This window comes from Ranitomeya variabilis, chromosome 7 (genome assembly GCF_051348905.1).
Source record: "Ranitomeya variabilis isolate aRanVar5 chromosome 7, aRanVar5.hap1, whole genome shotgun sequence".
Lineage (NCBI taxonomy): Eukaryota > Metazoa > Chordata > Amphibia > Anura > Dendrobatidae > Ranitomeya > Ranitomeya variabilis.
The window spans coordinates 17,257,168-17,278,242 of NC_135238.1; the positions used below are offsets into that span (position 1 = coordinate 17,257,168).

Here is a 21,075-nt window from a genome sequence, read left to right on the forward strand (position 1 = left end):
AAAAAGGTCAACAAATAGCGCAAGATAACAAAAGAAAAGTAACTTAGATAAAGGCAACTAATGGTGGGGTTCACTGGGTTGATGGTGATCTCTAGGGTTGATCTAATCAGCCATGATGCTCATGGTATCTTTGATACCTTCTATATAGAAACAATTGTGATGCGGAAACTGTACATAAAAATCTATGTACGTGCGGCCACAAAAACATCCATACTCTCGATTGCTGTCATAAATTATATTTTATTGCCTATACAAAATGAATTCCAAAAACTTCTTTATGGATGAGTCAAGGCTCTAAACAACACATTTTCATAAGCGGTGTAAATCCTGACTGACATTTATTGCCATATAAACCCAGACAGGTATTTGGAGCTAACTATAGGTTTTGTGAGCGAAAGGAAGAACATTAGTTGTAAAGTTAAAATCGTTTAATACCTAGGAGTAATTTATTAAATCCGTTCTCATGACTGAACGCAAGAAAGGAGCATAGAAAAAATATGCACATTATTCATTGGGTTGATTGTATTAAAAGCTTTGATTTTTGGGGAATAGTAGAGTCCAAAGCTTAGTGCCTTCCTCACCCCTTGCCCAGAGATCAGAAGTGTTATAGATCCCAATGCAAAACTGTGACAATGCCCCGCCTACCAGGAGCCATTTATAAAACTGGTGGTTTTGCATGGGACGTTTGGTCATTTGGCCCCCTCATGCACCATAATCTTGGTACTTCTTTCACTTTCACACCCCTATAGTTAAATCACTGGAAGTGATGGTAATTTTGGAGAGGAGGACTCCTGAGCTGGGTCACACAGCCCATAAAAAGTGGGATTGGGATGTTCCTTCTTCTGGACCCCGTAACTTCTTCGTAAATGACCAATATGGTAGGTATGACCTCTGGATATCTATAATGTAATGGAGCATGGACTTATAGCCCAAATGGAGCATTCTTTGTTCCCTGGTGGGATTGATCAGTTGCCTTATGTGTGATGACTTGATGTCCCGCTATCATTACGGAAACCCAATGGACCCTCAGCCTACTCTTTCTTCAACTTGTCAGAATATAGCTTTCCCAAATAACCTTGGGCTACTACCCATGCCCAACAGTTTCTGGTACTTATTAGGTTATTCCCTCATCTTGATGTTGGCCATAAAAACTAGTCCTTTTTGGATGGTTCATATTAATGTCTCTAAGTGGTCAAGAGGGCAGCCATGTTCTTCACAATCTTTTACCACATGCTAGCTTAGCGACAGGACATCATACAGATCCCATAAAGAGAACTTGTCCTATGACATGTTCAACCAGATTTGGATAAGTAAGAGATTATGTGAACATTTGTGATCAGTAAATCATGAGCCATCCTAAAATATGGAAGATGTTTATGACCTCATTGCCTTCATAAAGTATATTGATACAACAGGTGTCCCCATTGTATGTCCTGGAGCACACCTAGAAGTCACTTGGTATGTTGGGATTACTGATACAGATTTTTCATTAGAGCCCATGGTTTTACATGTATTTTTATACAAATGTTGGCAGTGGTGTTTTTTTCAAAATCTCAATTTTAATAAAAAATTTAAATCTTGCCATTTTCACACCGGCCACTAGGGATTTTCAAACTTCCTGTTGGTTCAAGAAATCGACATATATACATTAGCCACAAGTCTGGCCCTATCTTTTGCATTGAAGCATCCAATGAGCAGGTGGAAAGGTCATTGTGAAGCATCAGCTGTGATATCACCTATTGTATTTTATAAGTTCAAGGGGCTCACTGGGGTGAGGAGGATCCTTTAAGACCAAGGGCCAGGAGGTGGCCACATGGGCCACAGGGCAAGTTGGTGGGTACAGGGACTGGAAACTGTAGATAGGCAGGTGGAGTGCAGGAAACTGCAGGCAGGCGAAGGATGTCAGGAAACCACAGGCAAGCAGGTTGAGTGCAGGAAACCGAAGGCAGTCGAAGGACGTCAGGAAACCACAGGCCAGCAAGTGGAGTGTAGGAAATCACAGGCAAGCGAAGGAAGTCATGAAACCACAGGCAAGCAGGTGAAGTGCAGTAAACCGCAGACAGGTAGCAATCCTGAGTAACAGGAAAGTCAGCAACCAAGGAAGCCACACACAGCCGGGAAGACATCCTGAAAACTGCAGGTAGACACAGAAAACCGATTCAGAAGACCCAGGGACAGGTAGCCGACAGAACTCCAGAGCTACTAGAAGCTGCAAACAAGTAGTAAGAAACACTAGAAGCTGCTGGGCAACAGGAGACGTCCTGCAGCCCATAGCCTGGCTGCTGCGCAAGCATAAACGGCGCGTCAGTCACAGATTCAATACCAAGGCCCGGATGTTTGTCATGGAAGCCCTTAATTATACCTTAGTTCATCCCATGGAAGCATGCCAGGCCACCTGCAAAGCCCAATAAGGAGAAACAGAAAGTTCAACGGACTGCGGCAGATGGAGCAGAGACCAGACCAGGAACAGGTGTGTAACATTGTGATTGGCTGATCCTTTGTATTCAGCTGCCTCTGATGATAAGGAACCTGCTGAATACTCTTACTGTAATAAAGGTGTTTGAAAAATACATCTTTTTGCAAAAACCTGATTTCAATGATTAGCCATTTTCTGACTATATGCCCAAGGGGTTACCTTTCTTAATGTTTTCTTATGAACAGGCAAAACTGAAAGCCATACTAATGATACTTTGGAAAGTATATTCCGGAGGATGGACCACCACAGTGGCCGATGCCACCGTCATGTCCCACGCATCTATAAAACCAACATTGATTCCCTGGAAAACCTCCCTTAAGACCAGATATTGAGTATAGCCATGGAAGTCTCCTTGCATCTCCACCGGAGAGTAGACTTCCCTTGTATTCTCAGACTTGATGATGACCCTGGTGTCGGGGCTTCTGATGAACAGACGTTCCACCGCTCTCCGGATATTGAAAGCCCGTTTAATAAAAACCGTAACTGGGAAATGTCTGAAGTGTTGTCCCATTGTAATAACAAAGATGGTGTCCTTCCCTCCGGCCGTCTGGTCAATTTGACGACTGGTGTACATGTCCTCCTTGAAGTAGTAGAATGAGGGATGTTCTAAGGGGAATCCGTGTCTCTTATAGGAGATGTACAAATCTTTCTCCAAGTTTATGGCTTCCAGTGCTTTGTGCCACGATGACCACCCACTTTCATGGTAGCAGAAATAGTTCACTACTGTAGGAGATAGACAAGAGAAATCTGATTAATATGGCTGTAGAAGACAAGGTATGATGAGTTCGCCCTACTGGGTCACTGCCCTTCTTTGACCCTAATCTCTTGGCCTAGACGGATGTAACTGTGCGGACATACCGGGCTCCGCATGCGTAGAGCAGGCGCAGAAGCTGTGGTACACAACTGACTAGGCTTCACAGATCATTATTCATACTGTTTACTGCAAAAATATTGTATAGCAGTATAGAGACCAGTCGATAAAAAAAATGAAGATTCAAGTCCCTTAATAAGGGGATGAAAAAATAAAGTAATTAAAAAAAGTTTTAAAAAAATGCAAAAAAAAGCATAAAAATGTTGAATTGCCCCAGTTAAGAAATAAAGTAATTTACCAAATTCAGAAAAGTCCAATCTATCAAAATATATAAAAAAAAAAAACCCTACGGTAAACACTCTAAAAAGGGGGAAAAAAAAACAAAATAGAAGAATTGCTGTTTTTCGATCTCTGCACCTCTCCCAAAAAATGCAAAATGTGAAATATCTGCCAAAATGGTATCAATAAAAATGAAAAAATAAGCCCTCGCCCAGCTCTATGGTCAGAAATTAAAAAAATAAATAAAATAGAAATAAAAAATAAATATAATAAAAATAAAATAAATAAAGTTACGGGTATCATGAAATGGTGGCAAAAAAAAAAAAATATTTTTTTTTGGTAAGTCCTGATTTTTTTTTTTTTAACTACGCTAGTTTTTTTTAGACTCATGCTTTCTGTCATTTCAGGAAGATTTTTTTTTATCCTCAGAGGTAGGATTACAATGACTGATGACACCCGTTATATACAGCTGATTACACAGGATCCATGAACCACAATAGGCGATGTCACAGATCACCCCCTCCCTCTTCCTTCACAATAATCTTTGCACACACTCATTAGACGCTTCAGTACAAAAGAGTCTGACCATTGCACCTAATATACATGTGTTACTTCCTCCAACAACAGGAAGTTAGAATATAAAACAGCCCCGGTGGCCGATGTGAAAATTTCAAGGTTATAATTTTTAATACAGGCTGTGAAATGTAAAAATAAAATCTTACTCCTGATTCCCTCAGTGAAATACATCATGAACTGACGTAATGTGGAGTCTCCGATGAGGAAGAGCTTCTTCCCTTTTAGACACTTCAAGAAGTCCTCATCTGTCTTATATAAAGTCATGTTACAGTAGATGGGATTCCAGACTTTGTTGTAGAAGTATCCGCTGGGGAGCGGCGAGCTCATTCCCGTCTCACATTTTGGCTTTGGGGCTTCTGTTTCATCTGGAGGGAAGATACAATCAAAACCCTTAAAATAAAATTCCCTTAAAGTAATTTTAATGAAACCCAATTGGCAAAAAATATTTTTAACCTCAAATGCCCGCATTTAAGTAAGAAAAAACTGTCCCTAACCCCTTTAAGGAGTTGCGTACTTCAGCCAATTCTTTTTGGTTAGACCTTTACCCTGACTGTGTTCTAGAACACTCAGAAATAAGTTGTCATCATTGGGATATTCCATCAATAAATATACCATTTTCCTACAGCGCTCCCAGTGACCAAATACAGTATTACATGATGTCTATGTGATGTACACAGAAGCCAAGTCCTCCAGAGATCATCTTTGGGGGCTCCGTTAGCTAGACGAATATAGCTACCCCACTTCCCTCGTTATTTTCGTAAGGGATAGTTGACAACATGGGGCAAAAAGCGTCAAATAGATGTCTACAGATAAAATAATAATTCCTAGTTATGTTTCATTGGATTTTTAAGGGTCCAAATGTTGACTTCAAGGGTAGCTGCCTAGAATTGGAAGTTGAGATAACTGTCTTCCTCCAGGAGATCTACTTTCCCCATGGAGGAAAAAAAAAGATCTTTACACATGACCTGGATCTCTTCAATGAACAGAACAAAAAAAAAATAGGATAACTGAAAGGGGCTTTTAAAACCGGACAATCCCTTTATTTTATGAAACAGTTGATCTAATCATACGGTATTTGCATAAAACACATCTTACAGGGTATGCATACTTATGGCAATCATGGTTTGTTTCAGTGCTTTTAGAATGAAAAGGAAAACTAAGCAACTTTATGATTAGTCTCAATAGAAAAAAGCCTTACCGTTTTGTAAATGCAATTTGTATGCGTCTCCATGGTTACAGACTACAAACAAACCCTGTGTAGTCAGAGCCTGCAGCTAACAAAACTTTGTATTCATTAATAAAATGTCATACAAACCCAGGCCTAGCAGCACTGACAGTGCCTTCATGGATTTTAGGCACCATTTATGTGTCTAAACATGTCAGCGAACAGTGTTTCTTTATCTTTCTAGAGGCAGTAAGAACAGTATCTTCCCTACATTTTTCACCTCTTTTCATGTACTCTACCTTAAAGGGGACTTGTCATCAGGTCATAAGTGGGTAGCTTTTGAGTTTACTTTTATTCTGCTGTTCCCCTGAGTATTCCTTTTTTTGTATTTTTAAAATCCATAATACGGTTCAAGAGATATGACCCTTTTTATTCAGGGATAGTTTTAGTGGGCTTTATCAAGGGGGCGTGGCTCCCAAGATTCTCTGGGGGCGTGTCCTTAAGCTGCTCTGCATTATTACCCTGTGAACCACGCCCCTTTTGGAAAGACCATTAAATGTGGTGCTGAATAAAGTGGCCCATAGCTCTGGAACCATATGACGGATTTTAAAAATTCAAAAGGTAGAATACTCAGGGGATAAGTGGGAACAATATAGGGTCAAAGACTGGACACTTTTGACCTGGTGACAGGTCCCCCTTAAATTAAAACTTTACACCCTGAGTATACTTTTTACATTAGATGGATTTTTGGGGTGATTGTGGAGATTTCAATATCAATAAATCAACAATTTGATATGCAAATCCTGTGACCTGTCCCGACCACTCTTTGGCTTATTGAGTTAATACCCAGGAACCATCTTATATTGCATAAACTTACTTTTACATCTGGTAACTGTTATGTCATCAAAAGTTGTGGGAATTTCAACAGCGACATTTGGTCTTTAAAAAAAAATAATAATAAAAAAAATAGAAACAGTTCACATTTTGAAAGAGATATAAAAAACATGTAAAATCCATCTCTGTGTAACATAAAATATCTTCTTAAAAGGAAACCATCACCAAGCAGGTTAGCTGCCGTTGGCTTTTTTTACGTGTTAATTATGACTGTAGGACACCCCAGCTTGTTAATACAGAAATACCCAAAGATCAAATTGCCTGAATATTATATAAATAGCACTTTCATTGGGTGTTCATGTGTTAATGCATCCGCCCACAAGAATATTAAACAGCTAATGTGTCTCCAGATCAAGTGCACATCATTCATAACAGGGCAACATTACAAAATAAATGCACTAGCTAGGGGCAAATAGTAAAATCCAATCCCGTTACCGTATATTTCCTGCTTGTTGACAGTTTTCAGTTTTCAATTACGAATCAGAATCCTTTTTTTTTTACACTGGGCAGAGCATTAAAGAATTAAACACCAAGTCACTATGGCCTTAAAGGTATGAAGTCACTAAAATGGAGCTAGAGTTAACATTTGTATTAAGGGGAAGCTTAAAGGGATATTTTACAACTTGTACATTTATAACATAAGCAAATAAATACTGCCAAACTGCAGTGACCACCAGGGGGAGCTTAGAAACCTACTGTATACAGATTTATCATTGAGTTCAATGAAGAACTAGTATTCAGTAAGCTCACGAGCGCCCTCTAGTGGTGGCTGAAGATTGAAAGATTTTATTACTAAGTTATATCTTTATGTAGAGGAGATTGGAGCCATGTAGGAGAAGAAAAAAAATCTGATTACTATATTTTTATTATAAAAAAAAGTAGTATATTTTTTAGTCTTTTTAGAACTTTTGGGGATTTTTCTGTAGACCCCCGTTAATACAGAATGGATACTATACCTCTTGAACATTTCTCTTTCCTCAGGCGTAAGATATGAGACATGAAGCTCGTAGCCCCTCATTTCTCTCAGACTTTCACAAGTGAAGTTTGGAACTTTGTAGCAGTAGTAAGCCTCCTCGTATAGGGTGTCCTCGTACTCACAGATCTCCTTACCCTCAACAACGGGGAGTTCAAATCCACATTTACTGGCAGCTTCTTTACCAAATTTTTCATATTTGCCCTCAAACCCAATAACGCCTAAGCTGGAATGCCTGGCTCTCCACAAAGCGGCAACCCCCTCGCTTGGGTGGAATAAGAGGATGTTGACTTTGGCTTTGCCGGCCCAGTACAAGGGAAAGCGGACATGGTAGGACCCATTGTTAAAATCTGTAATAATTCCCGATACAGCAGCTGTAAGTTCTGCAGAAAAGATTCGTGGTCTTACAAAGTCTCCTCCATACGTCTTCCTGTTGCCCAAGTGGTCGAACATATCGACCTGCACCACAAGGTCGTCCCCGACACAATATGTCTCCAGGGGGTTTACAAGGAAAACCCTACTGTGTTGCCCACTTGTGGTTGTGTTAAAGTATGTAAATGTCACATTGGGGATGAGTTTTTCAAGTTTGTGATACATTGCATCAATTTTGGATTGCAGAACTGTCTTACGTGGCTTTAATGAATCCTGTAGTTTATGCTGGTAAAAAAAAAGAAAAAAAACAAAAAATATATATATGTACAGTATATTATCTACATAAAAATATAGAGTTGCAAACAAGAATAAGAAATTATATATTTTTTTATTTAAAATAAAATTTACAAAAAAGTTTAGATAATCTAAGTCAACTCTAAAGCTTCCGATAGACATGTCAACCTGATTACACCCTTCAACATAAGAAATGGCAACACCAAGAAGGGAATCCATCCTGTGACTTCCATAATTCCACCAATTTTCCTTCTTGATGTTGTAATTCCAATGCGTACATGATTTCTATAAGTGAGTCAACAAAGCCTTCTAGCTATCACATCAATAAGGAGAGATTGTAGCCTGTGTAAAAGCAGAGGCAAGGAATGTAGCAGCCAAGTTGTGATGAATCTGGATAGTGAGAGAACGTCACATTACATAATGTAGCAATAGAGATATGGAGAGAATGTTCTAAACACTGAAGAAACTGAATTCCCATGGTTACAACAAGTTACCATCCATTTACCCACCGCCATATATGTTGAGGTCACTTTGACATTACTAAGTCAGTATTTGCGCTAAAGAGCTTGGGAGAGGTTGGATAAAGTCCCAAAACACCTCCCAATGTCGTACACATCTTTTCAGGACAGCAGAAAGAATTCATTCTATCCCCATTAAAATGATAAACGCAAAGCCTCATTTCTTACCTGATATAAGTTGCGGTACCAGAAGAAGCTGAGAATAAATAAGACCGTACTGACGAAAAGAAGGTACCTTCTACACAGGCTCATAACTCTAGGTCTCAAAATCCCACTGTGGAAAACATAAATATAGTGAAATCATGAATATGTGTTTCTTAGGATTACAGAGAGGCGATGCTCACAGAATTAGAGAGTTCCACAAAATCGGGGCCGACTACAAAGTAAGACTTCGTCAATTCAGTTTCAGATGGAATCTTAAATATATTGTTTTTTGGGTTGCGGAAAGTTCATGAGTTTAAACTCAAGGAGCTCATGCCGAAGATGCGTTAGTTGGTTCTTAAGAGGGATTTCTTTACTGTCCCTAAAGTATTCTGGATAACAAAGGCTGTAACAATCCCTCCACCCTTCACTAAGTCTCTCACATAAAGAATGAATGTCTGAGAATTTGGAAGGAAGGAGGAGACTCCTCATTTCGGATTTAGATGATTAATTAAATGGGTTTTAGCGCTGAGCGTCAAGCTTTATATACTGTAGATTGTTTAGTCACGACACTTAGTAGCTGCAGCCGGTGCTCGAGTGGTTCCTGTTTGGAAAAACATTCACCGTCCAATTTGGTTAAAACAACACATTTATATTTTGTCTTGATGGTTACAGTCCTCATAAAAGGCAAAGAACCTTCAGGGTTGAAGTCCACTTTACACCATGCTCATTCTGGAATGTTCAGAACTGGAACAGTCGTTAGATATTAGAACTCTTCTACTTCTGTTGATTTTCTATTGGTCTTTATTTTAGTGTTTCTCGGACAGGACTTCCCCATCAATCCCCAGTGGTCAGCTCACGTCACCAGACTTTACCAATCAGGCCACACCACTGGCCACAGGACGGCCAACTGTCCACTACAAGTTGTCAGTAGTCCTTCCGAGGTCATTGTCTCCAACCATTCCCTTTGCAACTTCAGCTATAGCCGCTCCCAAGGTTGAGTCTAGCATCACTCAACCAGTCCTGGCCACCTTTTGGACTCATGCTTCTCACCATTACTGGTCACTTGTGGACTGACTAAAGTTCTCAGCTATGCCGAAAGCCGCATCCTTCTGCTGTCAGCTGCTGCTAAGCAGTAACGACTTCTTCCCGGTCTACTCATGACTAGTTTGGCAGAATTGGAATGTCAGCTCTTGACTTGGGCAGGAGATGGACTTTATCAAACTATCAACGGTCTTCAACCTACTGCTTGTAACCACCAACTAAACACGTCACCATATAGGTCCACCTTAGTGAACCAGCCCCCTTGGTGTCTTAACTTCACCGAGGCTTTCCAAAGTTCAAGCCCTGTGCCTACTTAGTCTTCACAAGTCAACTGCATATCAACTTGTCACCAATTCTTGACCATCTGCACCTCCTGCAAAGGTTTGATCCATTCTTACTATGAGCCCTTATGGCAGGGAACAACCCCGCCGTGGAGTCCCACAGTCCATTACCCGGATTACACATTACATGTACAGAGCAGCGGGTGCACGGCCGTTACATAACCTGCCATAACTAAGAGCAGGGAAGTAATGAATGATGAACCACAGACAGAGCAAACTCGGTGGAAACAAAAGAAAAAGTTCCATCCCGGACGGGGCACGTTCCCTCAGACGTGGTAATATAGGAACAATGAAAATGAAAAGGTTCAAATGTAACGTGAACCTTCTGCCTGTCATCTGTAGAATGTACTATAACTTAATGATATTATTACAAGAGATTCCAAGTAAATGTTTGTTTTATGTCATTGTGGTATATAATTCTATATGTACAGCTGATATAACCTGTGCATCGCCTGTATATAATTATATATGTAAAGCTGGTATAACCTGGGTATCTCCTGTATATAATTATATATGTACAGCTGGTATATCCTGGGCATCTCCTGTATATAATGATATATGTACAGCTGGTATAACCTGGGCATCTCCTGTATATAATTATATATGTACAGCTGGTATAACCTGGGCATCTCCTGTATATAATTATATATGTAAAGCTGGTATAACCTGGGTATCTCCTGTATATAATTATATATGTACAGCTGGTATATCCTGGGCATCTCCTGTATATAATGATATATGTACAGCTGGTATAACCTGGGCATCTCCTGTATATAATTATATATGTACAGCTGGTATAACCTGGGCATCTCCTGTATATAATTATATATGTAAGGCTGGTATAACCTGGGTATCTCCTGTATATAATTATATATGTACAGCTGGTATATCCTGGGCATCTCCTGTATATAATGATATATGTACAGCTGGTATAACCTGGGCATCTCCTGTATATAATTATATATGTACAGCTGGTATAACCTGGGCATCTCCTGTATATAATTATATATGTACAGCTGGTATAACCTGGGCATCTCCTGTATATAATTATATATGTACAGCTGGTATAACCTGGGCATCTCCTGTATATAATGATATATGTACAGCTGGTATAACCTGGGCATCTCCTGTATATTATTATATATGTACAGCTGGTATAACCTGGGCATCTCCTGTATATAATTATATATGTACAGTCAGTATAACCTGGGCATCTCCTGTATATAATTATATATGTACAGCTGGTATAACCTGGGCATCTCCTGTATATAATTATATATATACAGCTGGTATAACCTGGACATCTCCTGTATATAATTATATATGTACAGCTGGTATAACCTGGGCTTCTTTTATATATAATTATATATGTACAGCTGGTATAACCTGGGCTTCTTCTGTATATAATTATATATGTACAGCTGGTATAACCTGGGCATCTCCTGTATATAATTATATATGTACAGCTGGTATAACCTGGGCTTCTTTTATATATAATTATATATGTACAGCTGGTATAACCTGGGCTTCGTCTATATATTATTATATATGTACAGCAGGTATAACCTGGGCATCTCCTGTATATAATTATATATGTACAGCTGGTATAACCTGGACATCTCCTCTATATAGTTATATATGTACAGCTGGTATAACCTGGGTATCTCCAGTATATAATTATATGTACAGCTGGTATAACCCGGGCATCTCCTGTATATAATTATATATGTACAGCTGGTATAACCTGGGCTTCTTTTATATATAATTATATATGTACAGCCGGTATAACCTGGGATTCTTCTATATATAATTATATATGTACAGCTGGTATAACCTGGGCATCTCCTGTATATAATGACATATATACAGCTGGTATAACCCGGGCTTCTTGTGTATAAGACTACATACATGCAGGTCAGATATTACACATTTTCCCCGGTATATAATCTGATGTAAGGTTCGTTCTTACCTGATATTTCCCGTCACCATGCTGGATGCTTTTTTGCAGTAAATTCTATGTGTTTGTGTTTCCGGATCTGGTAAGTGGAGTGTGATTGTGATTGAACAATGAGGTGGTAGATTTAGTACAGGGAGGCATTGATCACACTGACAGCGCTGGCACTATATAATTCTATATGTAAAGCCGGTATAACCTGGGCATCTCCTGTATATAATTCTATATGTACAGCTGGTATAACCTGGGCATCTCCTGTATATAATTATATATGTACAGCTGGTATAACCTGGGCTTCTTCTATATATAATTATATATGTACAGCTGGTATAACCTGGGCATCTCCTGTATATAATTATACATGTACAGCTGGTATAACCTGGGCATCTCCTGTATATAATTATATATGTACAGCTGGTATAACCTGGGCATCTCCTGTATATAATTATATATGTACAGTCAGTATAACCTGGGCATCTCCTGTATATAATTATATATGTACAGCTGGTATAACCTGGGCATCTCCTGTATATAATTATATATATACAGCTGGTATAACCTGGACATCTCCTGTATATAATTATATATGTACAGCTGGTATAACCTGGGCTTCTTTTATATATAATTATATATGTACAGCTGGTATAACCTGGGCTTCTTCTGTATATAATTATATATGTACAGCTGGTATAACCTGGGCATCTCCTGTATATAATTATATATGTACAGCTGGTATAACCTGGGCTTCTTTTATATATAATTATATATGTACAGCTGGTATAACCTGGGCTTCGTCTATATATTATTATATATGTACAGCAGGTATAACCTGGGCATCTCCTGTATATAATTATATATGTACAGCTGGTATAACCTGGACATCTCCTCTATATAGTTATATATGTACAGCTGGTATAACCTGGGTATCTCCAGTATATAATTATATGTACAGCTGGTATAACCCGGGCATCTCCTGTATATAATTATATATGTACAGCTGGTATAACCTGGGCTTCTTTTATATATAATTATATATGTACAGCCGGTATAACCTGGGATTCTTCTATATATAATTATATATGTACAGCTGGTATAACCTGGGCATCTCCTGTATATAATGACATATATACAGCTGGTATAACCCGGGCTTCTTGTGTATAAGACTACATACATGCAGGTCAGATATTACACATTTTCCCCGGTATATAATCTGATGTAAGGTTCGTTCTTACCTGATATTTCCCGTCACCATGCTGGATGCTTTTTTGCAGTAAATTCTATGTGTTTGTGTTTCCGGATCTGGTAAGTGGAGTGTGATTGTGATTGAACAATGAGGTGGTAGATTTAGTACAGGGAGGCATTGATCACACTGACAGCGCTGGCACTATATAATTCTATATGTAAAGCCGGTATAACCTGGGCATCTCCTGTATATAATTCTATATGTACAGCTGGTATAACCTGGGCATCTCCTGTATATAATTATATATGTACAGCTGGTATAACCTGGGCTTCTTCTATATATAATTATATATGTACAGCTGGTATAACCTGGGCATCTCCTGTATATAATTATACATGTACAGCTGGTATAACCTGGGCATCTCCTGTATATAATTATATATGTACAGCTGGTATAACCTGGGCTTCGTCTATATATAATTATATATGTACAGCAGGTATAACCTGGGCATCTCCTGTATATACTTATATATGTACAGCTGGTATAACCTGGGCTTCTTCTATATATAATTATACATGTACAGCTGGTATAACCTGGGCTTCTTCTATATATAATTATATATGTACAGCTGGTATAACCTGGGTATCTCCTGTATATAATTATATATGTACAGCTGGTATAACCTGGGCATCTCCTGTATATAATTATATATGTACAGCTGGCATAACCTGGGCATCTCCTGTATATAATTATATATGTACAGCTGGTATAACCTGGGCATCTCCTGTATATAATGATATATGTACAGCTGGTATAACCTGGGCATCTCCTGTATATAATTATATATGTACAGCTGGTATAACCTGGGCTTCTTCTATATATAATTATATATGTACAGCTGGTATAACCTGGGCATCTCCTGTATATAATTATATATGTACAGCTGGTATAACCTGGGTATCTCCTGTATATAATTATATATGTACAGCTGGTATAACCTGGGTATCTCCTGTATATAATTATATATGTACAGCCGGTATAACCTGGGCATCTCCTGTATATAATTATATATGTACAGCTGGTATAACCTGGGCTTCTTCTATATATAATTATATATGTACAGCTGGAATAACCTGGGCATCTCCTGTATATAATTATATATGTACAGCTAGTATAACCTGGGCATCTCCTGTATATAATTATATATGTACAGCTGGTATAACCTGGGCATCTCCTCTATATAATTATATATGTACAGCTGATATAACCTGGGCATCTCCTGTATATAATTATATATGTACAGCTGGTATAACCTGGGTATCTCCTGTATATAATTATATATGTACAGCTGGTATAACCTGGGTATCTCCTGTATATAATTATATATGTACAGCTGGTATAACCTGGGCATCTCCTGTATATAATTATATATGTACAGCTGGTATAACCTGGGCATCTCCTGTATATAATTATATATGTACAGCTGGTATAACCTGGGCATCTCCTGTATATAATTATACATGTACAGCTGGTATAACCTGGGCATCTCCTGTATATAATTATATATGTACAGCTGGTATAACCTGGGCATCTCCTGTATATAATTATGTATGTACAGCTGGTATAACCCGGGCATCTCCAGTATATAATTATATATGTACAGCTGGTATAACCCGGGCATCTCCTGTATATAATTATATATGTACAGCTGGTATAACCCGGGCATCTCCTGTATATAATTATATATGTACAGCTGGTATAACCTGGGCATCTCCTGTATATAATTATATATGTACAGCTGGTATAACCTGGGCATCTCCTGTATATAATTATATATGTACAGCTGGTATAACCTGGGCATCTCCTGTATATAATTATATATGTACAGCTGGTATAACCTGGGCATCTCCTGTATATAATTATATATGTACAGCTGGTATAACCTGGGCATCTCCTGTATATAATTATATATGTACAGCTGGTATAACCTGGGCTTCGTCTATATATAATTATATATGTACAGCAGGTATAACCTGGGCATCTCCTGTATATAATTATATATGTACAGCTGGTATAACCTGGACATCTCCTCTATATAGTTATATATGTACAGCTGGTATAACCTGGGTATCTCCAGTATATAATTATATGTACAGCTGGTATAACCCGGGCATCTCCTGTATATAATTATATATGTACAGCTGGTATAACCTGGGCTTCTTTTATATATAATTATATATGTACAGCCGGTATAACCTGGGCTTCTTCTATATATAATTATATATGTACAGCTGGTATAACCTGGGCATCTCCTGTATATAATGACATATATACAGCCGGTATAACCTGGGCTTCTTCTATATATAATTATATATGTACAGCTGGTATAACCTGGGTATCTCCTGTATATAATTATATATGTACAGCTGGTATAACCTGGGCATCTCCTGTATAGAATTATATATGTACAGCTGGTGTAACCTGGGCATCTCCTGTATATAATTATATATGTACAGCTGGTATAACCTGGGCATCTCCTGTATATAATTACATATGTACAGCTGGTATAACCTGGGCATCTCCTGTATATAATTATATATGTACAGCTGGTATAACCTGGGTATCTTCTGTATATAATTATATATGTACAGCTGGTATAACCTGGGCATCTCCTGTATATAATTATGTACAGCTGGTATAACCTGGGCATCTCCTGTATATAATTATATATGTACAGCTGGTATAACCTGGGCTTCTTCTATATATAATTATACATGTACAGCTGGTATAACCTGGGTATCTTCTGTATATAATTATATATGTACAGCTGGTATAACCTGGGCATCTCCTGTATATAATTATATATGTACAGCTGGTATAACCTGGGCATCTCCTGTATATAATTATGTACAGCTGGTATAACCTGGGCATCTCCTGTATATAATGACATATATACAGCTGGTATAACCTGGGCTTCTTGTGTATAAGACTACATACATGCAGGTCGGATATTACACATTTTCCCCGGTATATAATCCGATGTAAGGATCGCTCTTACCTGATATTTCCCGTCACCATGCTGGATGCTTTTTTGCAGTAAATTCTATGTGTTTGTGTTTCGGGATCTGGTAAGTGGAGTGTGATTGTGAACTATGAGGTGGTAGATTTAGTACAGGGAGGCATTGATCACACTGACAGCGCTGGCACTAACGCAAGCAACTTATTGCAAATTAAAGAACCAAGAAAAAAGAGGAAGCGAACGCCATAAAATAACAAAGTTTATTGAAACATACTAGAAAGTTAAAATGTTGTATGCAGGGACATAAATGCAAAAAAAAAACACTTTTGTAAGTGATGCAACAGATGGTGAAAGAAAATCACCTTAAATAAATAAATTCAGGCTTCCTTACACCATGATATGGAAATATATCAATGCATATATAAGGCTGTGAAAGTTTCACAGACTGAAAAAAGTGCAAAAAAGACAAATTAAACCCAGTAGATTTGAGCCCGGAAGGAGTAAATAAGCTGCACCGTTTACGAGATGCCATTGTTCTGCACAGTGCCAGGGTGGGCCGCTGCTGTTTGGAAAATATGCTGGGGGGATGGGGGGTCTTGGATTTTCCTATCCTATCTTTAGTTTATGATTATTGCAGGTCTTTTTCCAAGCACACACATAGACATTGACAACTACCGCAAGTACGAAGAGGAGATGATAGGGCACGTGTTATATGGCAGCAATGGTCCTCAATGTCCCTTTATGTAACTTTTCATATCAGATTTACTTTACTTTTATCGCAGATCTACAAAGCTTCCAGATTACATAATGGCAGAAGGTACAATGAATTACCGGAATTGCTTCTGTTCTGCCCTTTGTTATTATTTCTCATCATGTAACCGTGAAAGATGTCCTCTCCTCTCCCCCACCCATCACCCCCATCTCTCGCTCTTACCTGGGGTCCCGTTTTGATTTTTCGTCTCTTTCCCTATCCTCTGTGCTTTCCCTCCTTGACATGGATCACAAAGAGCAGAAGAATTTAGTTATATTTTCTGTTCCTTTTGCAGCTATCTGAATCACAATAGGATTTGTGTAGGGTTAACTGGGCGGCGAGAACTTGAGAACTGCCAAACAAGAGGGACAATAGACAATGAGACATCATCAGTGATGGAATGTGCCGAGAAAAAATATATCCTAAAATAACAAGATGACACTTTGAAGACTAAAAAAAAATTAAATAATAGTTGGGGCTGCCCTCCTTGCACCACTAAACCCTAACAAGGACCTGGTGTTTGATCGAACTCCTTGCTTGCTGTGTGACCTGGTGTTTGATCAAACTCCTTGCTTGCAGTGAAACCTGGTGTTTGATCAAACTCCTTGCTTGCTGTGTGACCTGGTGTTTGATCAAACACCTTGCTTGCAGTGAAACCTGGTGTTTGATCAAACTCCTTGCTTGCAGTGTGACCTGGTGTTTGATGGAACTCCTTGCTTGCAGTGTGACCTGGTGTTTGATGGAACTCCTTGCTTGCAGTGTGACCTGGTGTTTGATGGAACTCCTTGCTTGCTGTGTGACCTGGTGTTTGATCAAACTCCTTGCTTGCAGTGAAACCTGGTGTTTGATCAAACTCCTTGCTTGCAGTGAAACCTGGTGTTTGATCAAACTCCTTGCTTGCAGTGTGACCTGGAGTTTGATCAAACTCCTTGCTTGCAGTGTGACCTGGTGTTTGATCAAACTCCTTGCTTGCGGCGAGACCTGGTGTTTGATCGAACTTCTTGCTTGCGGCGAGACCTGGTGTTTGATCGAACTCGTTGCTTGCAGTGTGTTTGGAGAAGGGGAGCCCTGTACAGGCTCACATCAGCCATGAAGAAAAATGGAAGTCCTCCAGACCCAACTGATGAAAACTTCAGGATCTGCCTCCAAATATTGTCTTCAAATAGTTAATATGTCTGCTCAACTTATAGCGAGATTTACTCGCCGGGTAATGTGTCACTGTGACCCCCATCAGAGCGTCTCTGTCTATTATTAGATGTTCTCAGGTATTATATCATCAGTGGTCCAGGAAACATGTAGGAGATGTGTGGGCGATGGCCAGGGATGTGTCACACTCACACACAGTCACATTGTTCATGTTACCGGCTATGCTCACTAGCAAGGCGACAAAAACTGAAGTCAGATTTATGTTGCCTCAGTCATTTAGAAGAATTTGGACATAGATGTCCCCGTATTACAGATCCTGATGTAGTCAATGGATGAAGCTGGAAACAGCCAAGGTCGTGATGACCATCTGGACGTAGGGTCAGGTAGTAACATTATCATACAGAATCAGGTAGCCAAAACTAGCACCAGGCACAGATATAAGTGACTGACAAATTAAACCCAACTGGACCAATTTTCATTTTTGTACTTTTATTTTTTCCCCCTTTTTCCTAAAAGCGATAACTTCTCTAATTTTTCCTTCCCGATAGCAATGCGGGTGGCTTTTTTCTTTCTGGACATGTTCTTCTTTTGGATGACATCATTTATTTTACCGTATAATTATGAGGAAGATTTAAAAAAAAAAAATATGAAGAAAAAAAAAATTCTGCTATGGGATTCATATTTATGGCCTTCAAAAAAATAATCTGGTAACGTTTTTTTCATATTAACTTTTTTGTTTTTCCAAGGATGGAGCTGTCTGAGAACTTGTGTATTTTGAGTGGTGAGCTGCAGTTTTTATTGATACAACTTTGGGGTATATTTAATGTTTTAATTGCTTTTTATTGCAATTTATATAGTGGAAAATGTTGTTTTTTTTCTAGCAATATAATTTTTGAGGTTACTTTTCAACTTTTATTTATTTTTTATAACCCAACTTGTGCGATCACTCACCTTAAATGCAGAATCTCAGTATATTGCACCTGTCAGTGATAGTGGCAGGATCTAATTGGGAACCAATTGTCGGCACCTTGTGTTCGCAACGTGGGTGAACATGATGCCTCAATTGAAGGAACCTGCTCACATTTAACTACTTACATGCCACTGTTGATAATGACACTGGGACTTATGCATTACATTACCACCATAAAACCCTGCTCTGATCCCGGCAGTTACCACAGGGCTATGAGATCTAACCTCGATACTGTCGCTGATCTCATAGGTGCACTGACAATAGCCGCGAGATCATCCTGACGGAACTTACACCAAACCATGACGTATATTTTTCTCAGGGTTACATAGCGTTTTCTGAGCTCTGATTGGCCAGACAAGTGTAGTTTGTTATCAGTTGCTATGATAGGCTGAGCAAAGACAGACCTAAAGGTCCCCACACATTTTAGATGAAAGTAGTCCAAAGCTGCCAACTTCGTGTTGATTGGCCAACAATCTGAAGCACCACCACCGGCTTCGAACTCTTTACCAACAAATTATGACAGGGAAGCGAAGGGTCAGACATTGAAATTCCAACTGCCCTTTTATTTTTTGGTGAAGAAGTTTGGCAGTGACTTTCTCCTTTTTCCATGTCCCTTGAAAACACATGAACACTTGGCCAAGCCGCGCACCCGGACAGCTGTCTGCTGAATGAACGTCCGGCCACCAATAGAAAAGGGCGAATCAATTCACAGGTCTCTGATCTAGACCTCCCGGAATCCATGGAACCTCATCTGATCTGTAGGCTCGGCAGGATGTCATTGTTGTGGCGTGACGCACACATGAAGGCTTGCCAAGCCTACTTGTCAGAAAATAGTAAAGTATATCGTGGCACAGCTGTGTCGGTGCTCAAGATAGGTTGCCCACACCAGTAACTAAGTATAAAGTAAATAACTTGGCACTCAACTTGTGTATAGTGGTGATATTAAAGAGATGTATTACTTGGATCGCAGTCCAGCATAAACGTTTCGGTCAAAACAATAAGACCTTCCTCAGTAAACTGCATTACAAACATATAACAAAATGATAATAGGTATATAGAAAACAATAAGTAAACAAAAAAGATCAAAAGAAACAATAAGATAAATCTCACAATAGTTATGTGATATGTGACAAATTGGAAGGGAGGAGAGATGGGGTAAGGATAGAGTAACATATTTTACATACCCGACTGCTTATGTAATATGGAGTATCGCTGGATATGAGCAAGGTCCTAATGTCATAACTACAATGGACCTTTGAAGCGATAAGATTCCCTGTGGTAATGAAAATCGATTGTATAATGAAGTATATAGTATATAAGTGGAGTAGTGACAGTGTACTAACCAGTCAAGCTGGGTGAATACGTCTAGTGTTCCAATTATATGGTAAGGATGATGGCTGCAAAATAAACGTATTGGGTAAGCTGGTGACAGAAAGAAAGTAGCCCATATGAAAATTAGTGGAGATTCTCACCTAAAATGGCCGTATAAAAGTGTGGAACCAGGTATTTTGCTGTAGTATCCAAAACAGGACGATTATGGCTATAAAGTATATAAATACTGTCACTTATCTACAATGATATCAAATAGCTCTATAAATAGATGAAAAAATGTCTCACCATGAAATTGTGTAGTCCTCACTTAGGAGTGACTAAATGCCATGTATGTTGGCAATTAATGTAATGGCGTGAGACCTAAAAGAAGTACATAACATAGTGTTATAATCATGTAGGTAGTATTGAAAGTACATGGGCTCCAAAGGAAAATTAGCCCACCTATTGTTTTTGGGGGCTCGCTGTGAGTTCTCCTAAAATAGGCACGATAATAACCCCGGCTCCTATAGTATAATATGGTGATAGTTATAATCTATGTAGACCACAGAGGAGGAGGGCAAAAAAGAGCTTACCAATGTGGGATGGATTTTGAGACCTCTGAAACTATGTCTACTCCTTCCTCTTGTACTATTGGCCCCCTGATTTCTTCTCAAAGCCTGGGTCTACGTACTAAGAGTACGTATAGACCTCCCAAGGCCTCCCATGCTGTGGAGACCTTCATTGGTTTCATCGATCAATCCTTCTCTAAACTTTGTCAGGATATTGGGGCACGTAAGCTTCATACTTCCCCTAACCTCAATGCCCTTGACTTCCAGGCCCTACAATCATTGCAAAGC

General features: G+C 39.0%; 1 protein-coding gene across 4 annotated transcripts in view; it reads right to left on the reverse strand.

Moving 5' to 3' along the window:
• Positions 1–222: 222 nt before the first annotated feature.
• LOC143785428 (NXPE family member 4-like) overlaps positions 223–21,075 on the reverse strand; it is a 39,588-nt gene continuing 18,735 nt past the window's right edge. The window contains exons 2-7 of one of the 4 annotated variants that reach the window (XM_077274268.1): positions 16,975–17,143; positions 8,527–8,632; positions 7,158–7,831; positions 6,185–6,246; positions 4,289–4,507; positions 223–3,199 (exon numbers count right to left, since the gene is read on the reverse strand). In XM_077274268.1, the coding sequence (XP_077130383.1) occupies positions 2,652–3,199; positions 4,289–4,507; positions 6,185–6,246; positions 7,158–7,831; positions 8,527–8,632; positions 16,975–17,036 (1,671 nt within the window). In that variant the 5' untranslated portion in view covers positions 17,037–17,143 and the 3' untranslated portion in view covers positions 223–2,651. Of the gene's footprint in view, positions 3,200–4,288; positions 4,508–6,184; positions 6,247–7,157; positions 8,068–8,526; positions 8,633–11,853; positions 11,936–16,079; positions 16,157–16,974; positions 17,144–21,075 lie in introns of those variants that run through there. The other 3 variants (XM_077274270.1, XM_077274269.1, XM_077274267.1) reach the window with 3 other exon arrangements.